Source organism: Drosophila montana, unplaced genomic scaffold (assembly GCF_035044405.1).
Source record: "Drosophila montana isolate Dmon_TW-CO22-7 unplaced genomic scaffold, ASM3504440v1 contig_2626_1, whole genome shotgun sequence".
NCBI classification, from domain to species: domain Eukaryota; kingdom Metazoa; phylum Arthropoda; class Insecta; order Diptera; family Drosophilidae; genus Drosophila; species Drosophila montana.
Window position 1 is genome coordinate 591,015 of NW_026997490.1, and position 5,874 is coordinate 596,888.

General features: G+C 41.9%; 1 protein-coding gene across 1 annotated transcript; it reads right to left on the minus strand.

The window, feature by feature from the left end:
- Positions 1 to 1,139: 1,139 nt before the first annotated feature.
- LOC135429252 (uncharacterized) lies at positions 1,140 to 1,754 on the minus strand. The gene is made up of 2 exons (XM_064683517.1): positions 1,641 to 1,754; positions 1,140 to 1,573 (listed from the first exon to the last, which is right to left on the minus strand). The coding sequence occupies exons 1-2, from the start codon at positions 1,711 to 1,713 to the stop codon at positions 1,239 to 1,241; spliced, it is 408 nt and encodes a 135-aa protein (XP_064539587.1). The 5' UTR covers positions 1,714 to 1,754; the 3' UTR covers positions 1,140 to 1,238.
- Positions 1,755 to 5,874: the final 4,120 nt, after the last annotated feature.

Sequence of the window (5,874 nt, forward strand, 5' to 3'; positions counted from 1 at the left end):
ATTCTCATGCATATTATATAATTTTCCATATGCGGATTAGTCTTAAGCCCCTGAGCCGCCCACAGGGCCGACAACTTGGCAGCAGCAACTGCATGCAACAACCACAGCAACAACAACAACAACAACAGCAACAACAACAACAACAACCGTCAGCAGCAAGAACAGTTACATAAACCGCTTTCGCTTGGCAACTTGAGTTTGCGGCTGGCAGCGCGACAGCGGCTTATAATTTGTTTGACAAGCATCAAACTCCCACACAAAAACCACCCAAACCCCACCGAACCACCCACTAGCCCACCCCCAAGATCCAGTTAGTTATAGCTTGCTCTATGATTTCACGTAGGGTTAACACAAAAAATGGTACACAAATCTCCCACCAAGCTGCCTCCTAGGCCCCCTTCCCCCCGTCCCCGCTCATGAACATCATCATGATGAGCATGAAATCCGATTGTCTCGTACATATTACGTTCCGTCAATCCACCCATACCCCATCCCCCTCCTCGCTCCATGCGGCCCTTGAGGAAAATATGAATTGTTAAGCATATGATTATGTCGTAAGCATTTTAGTTGAATGCTCCCGCCATTAGTGAGCAAATGTGGCCTGTTTCTAGGCAGGTGGGCGTGGCATAATCTCTAGTTTCAGCTGCATATTGTTCGACTAGCAGCTGCTTTTAAGCGCGCTTTGTGCGCACAAAGTGCTCTGCTTTGTCCTCCTTTTTTTCAGCTTTACTCAATTATTTAGCAAAAGTGCTGCAAACTATTAAATTTGGAATTTCCAAAGCATGTCGATAAGTTTAACATGCACGCCAATTAAAATTAGTTTCAAGGTGATCGGATAAGGAATATAATTGCATATGCTTAAATTTAAACTGAAAATGTTCTCAAAGCATTTAAAAGTTAGTTTAATCACATGTGAAAAGTATTTACCTACAGCTTTCCACGCATTATTCGCAATAAACCGTGGAATGACACATAATCAGCAATATTATGAAAGAAAAATTCTTTTCATGAAATAAGCTAACGCAATTATTTGATAACCATTCGAGCTCACAGTCTTCGCTCTCTCTCTGCACTTTCTCTTTCTCACACTCGCCCTTTCTTTTCTCTCCATAAACATATATATTGCACACTGGCAGATATAACAAGTGAGAGTACGAGAGAAAAAGTGCAGCTTTCTCTCAGCTTTATTGGTATACAATTTCAAATTTATTATGCTACATCCGATCCGATATCTGTGCTTAGTAGAAATCGCGTAGGACCTGTCCAACATGCAGCTTCTTGGGGAGTTCTCCGGGTGGATCGAGCCAGGCCTGCACCACTTCGTTGACCTGCAGCGGGTTGGCCATCTCGAAGAGCAGCCCGTTGCCATATGTATCGGTTATATGCTTGGCCTGCACCACCTCGTCCACCAGATTGTATAGCCTCAATTCCAACAGCAATTTGCGTGCCAGTCGAACCGGATTCTCAGTGTCCTGAATTGGATTATCGGTGACATTAGCGGGCGTCACCAGAAGGCGTGGACTGAACTTGAGGTTTTCGGTGTGTGTTGCCGGCGGTGACGAAGTGACTTCACCTGAAATATATATTAACAGCTTATTATTTGTTTTGAAGTTTGTTTGCTTGTTAGCAAATCTACGCACCGTTGGGTAATGCATTGCCCAGCTCAGAACTTTGCCAGATCAGAAGCAGCGCCAAAAGTGCCAAGAATTTCATATTTTTCACACGTTCGATTTCAGTTTGAATCTCGCAAGCAACTGAGCTTCGATCGAACTGAGCAGTCGCTGCAGATTTGCTATCAGCAGCTGTTTGACCTTAAAAGCGCTCAGGTCAAAGCATTCTACCCTGCAGCCAAAAGCAAAGCAAGCTATGTTGAGAGATTGAGATGTGATTAATCTCGAGAGAAATATTTCAATATTAAACCGACCTTTCCCAAACAGGGTATTTTTTGCTCGCATTTCGGAGCACTACTAGTTTTCACACAGAATTTTTCCGTCTTAAAGACACTTCACAGTCCATCACCCATCCAGTCAGTCAATCAGCTAGTAAGTCATTCACTGAGTCAGTCAGTTAATCAGTTAGTCGGACGGGCAATCAGATCAGTCAGTCAGTTAATCAGTCTGTCAATTAATTAGTCAGTCAGTCGATCATTCAGTCATTTGTTAAGTCAGTCAGTCAAATGGTGATTCGTTCTTTAACTCAGTCAGCCAGGCTTTCAGTCAATCAGAGAGTCAGTCAGTCATTCAATCAGTCAGTCAGTTAGTCAGTGAGTAAGACGTTCAGTCAACCAGTCATTTAATTAGTGCGTCAGTCAGTCAGTCAATCAGTTAGTTATTCAATCAATCAATCAGTAAGTCAATTAGTTTTACATTTAAAAATGTATAAAATTATTTGTCACCTCAATTTCCATTAAAAGGCATCAGAGACAGCTTGGGTCTCTTGTTACAGTAGGTACAGTAGGTATCTTCCAGTCGAACCTCTTTCTAAGTGCAACATTTTTACTTTGTTCTTTCTGCAAGTGGGCCATATGCGACTTGCTTAGCCCCTTTCTGCTGGCACATCTCACACCGTCTGTGGAGTGTTAGCTGGCGCTGGGCCAGTTGCTTAATGATGCACATGTGTCGCCGCCATTTTTTCTGGACAGTATATCAAAGCGCCGGATGCTGACACATCGCGGCAGTCCTCAAAACCAATTAGGAGCAGTGCCAAAAAATTACAAGTGCCTAAAACACAAGAGCACAACGACAATTGCCGCAATATCTCTTCGTACATTTACTGGAAAGTTCATTTGCAAAAGTTTATAAAATGCAATTAAAGTGTGTATACAAAAAGGGAGGGGCTGGCAGTTCTTGGATGAGTTGTTGGTTGTTGGTTCGATGCGTTTTCGTAGTGAGATAGTCGCTAAGGCAGCTGAGGTGCCGAGATCGAGCTTCAGCCTATCTCATGGGTGTAGTTAAGTGGCTTTCCAATTTTTTTAGTAATTCCTTATGAAACAACATACAAAAATCTGAATTCAAAAGCAAGAAATTAAGAATGTCTTCGTGTCGCCGAATCTAAATACCCTTTTAGACATCTGCCTTAGTGTTATGCAGATATGTGAGAAAAGTACAGCTCGTAAATGCTGAGATTGTTGAAAATAGTTTGAAAAACAGAATTTATTGCCATAAACTCATTGTTCGGTTTCTTGCATTTAAGGAGTGGGCACACGATTGGAGGATATAGGCAGTCCTCTGCCAATCCTTGTGTAAGTTATTGCCTTGTAATAATATAAAATATATAATTTTTCTCATACAAAACATTCCCACATTTTATGTATTTCATTTAAGGCTCTGCCTTAACATGAAATGAAAATCAGGAAAACGTGAAATAATTTCAGCACGCGGCGATATCATCAAATTTCATGCACTATCAAAGTCAATTTCCTGCCGGGCAACCGCGCAAACACAGGGCACAAGTCAAAGCCTTGCGGAAGGGGGACGGCGAAGGAGGCGGGCGGGGGGTCGGTATTGGGCAACATCGGTCGAGTTTCATTCGCCGCAACGCTCGTCGCGTCTTCTGGCCGCCAGTCACAAAAAATAATTTATTCAAACTGGAGACGCGGCGCGGCGGTCGCTCGTTGACTGCCCTGCGGTTCATTGTCAGTTAAGCTTTTTAAAAGAAAACCACTTAGAATGTTGACATTATCCTTCACTTTCTATTTATTTTGTCATTTAATCAACTTCCTGCTCGACTGTCGTCGTCGTCGCCGACGTTGTCGTCGTCGTCCTGGCGCACCCTCTGATTTGCATACCAACTGCTCGGGCGCCACATCTTGAGATGGACGCCACACAACTGTCTACAGTTGTTGTTGTTGCCCGTCTGCGCCAATCAGTCAACTTCCCAGCTTGTCCCACCGAACGTTTTGTTTGGGGGTAAATAAAAATTGCTTTTTGCTTGCCGCATAACCTGTGTGGAGCCGCAAAGCCTACCCCATCAATAGATAGAGTCAATTTGATAGCTGACTGAACGACTTGGCCACTGGCCCGGCCCGGCCCGGTCCTGCTCATTTGGCGTTATTAAAGCAATTCTATGAATATTTTAAAGGCTTTTGTTCGGACGTAGTGCCCCATAAAAGGTTTAGTGTTTCACTTCCATGCCAATAAGGGAAATGCACAAAAGCTTTGCCCGACTTCAAGGCAAATATTACGAGTATGTAAATAATGTGGCTCGAGTTGAATGTGTATCTTGCATTCTTGTCGCCGAGTCCTCTTCAGACGATTGGCTTAAATAACTGCCCGTGGAGGAGGAGGGGGGGGGTTGGAGGACACACACACAGGCTCCGACTGGCCACATTATGAGCTGAAAGCATCCGAAACCCAAAGCCGCATTTGGGCAATCAGGCGCGCAAAGGCAGGCCCATTGAATGGTCTATTGTTTTTGGGCATGAAAATGCTTTTAATTTGCCACTTTTCACATAAAAAAGAATCACAAAATACTTATTTCAAAACATAAGAGAATAATAATAAAAAAGCAAATGAATAGAAAAGCCATGCATTAGCAGAAAAGATAATTTCTTATACCCAGTGTACCCAATAAAAATTACATAACTAGGGTATTTACAGTTGTGCAAATGCGTGACACACAGACAAAAATCGATAAATATCGATATGCAATACTAATTTTTTCTTAAGTTACAAAACAAAACATTTTTGCTTACCTTGAAGTATAATAAGCAAAGTTCGTGTTAATTTCTGATTTAAAAAGTCGATAAATATCGATATACAATTTATTTTCGTCAGCTTAAACATTAATTAAAATTGTTAGATCGATAAAAATCTTTCTTTTAATACTAAGACATTTCTTTGTAGCTCGATGTAAATATGCGCAACTCGTGCCTATTTCTGATATTTTTAAAATCGATAAATATCGATATTAAACTTATTTTGTTCAGCCTAAGTACGTAGATGTCCAAGATTATAATTATGCAGGGGTACAGGATATCTCCCAGTCGGCCTCGCTCCACCCGCACACATTATATTTGTAATGCTTTTGTTTATTACAAGTATTTTTGCAGTCGTCTCTGATGAAAGCGCGCGAAATAAGTCGACTTGAAAGCACTTATAGTATTCCCCTCTGCCAACCGAGAAAGATACAAAAACTAGAGCCGGAACTGAAGTGCGGGGAGCTGCTTGGGTCGGGATTGGGGCAAAATTTGATGCCCAACTTTTTCGTTGACTTGTTGTTTTTTGTGCTCAAAGTTGCTTGCTCCTCCCTGTTGCTTGTTGTGTCTATTGCTGTTGCAGCTCTTGGCTTAATGCTGAAATAATTACGCGCCAAAGTTGATTTTCAACGTACTCGAGGATATTTCCAGCGCCCCGCTAGTATTCCAACCACCCACAAGCAAACTCTCAGCTGAAGTACGTGCCGCACCAATAAACCGAGGGCAACAACAACTATGTGTGTTTGTGTAGCTGCTTTTGAATTGATTAAACATAAAAAAGAGATCAGCAAGTGGAAGCTGCCAAAGTTCGCGGCAGCAGCAAAAACATTGCATGCTTCGTGGCGCTAGACTAAGGCAATATGAAACTCAAAAGCTGCACTCATATATGAAGTGCTCGTGTGTTTGCGTAACTGCAGCCTGTAATTACAATTTATTTGATTTATTTTCTAATTTGTAAAAATTACATTTCAAAGAGTTTGCTGTAGCTAATTAATTTGCTTGCTTAAAGCATTGCGCTCCACTCTGATTGGTTTTCTCTTTAACAACGACGTCTCTGAAGCTCAACAACTAATCGACCCAATTAAAGCTAATTAATTGATCTCTGATTGGCGCCCTAAAATTGATTGGATTCGTATATTAAGCTCAACACGAGAAGTTCTACTTTGAAGCTCTTTTGC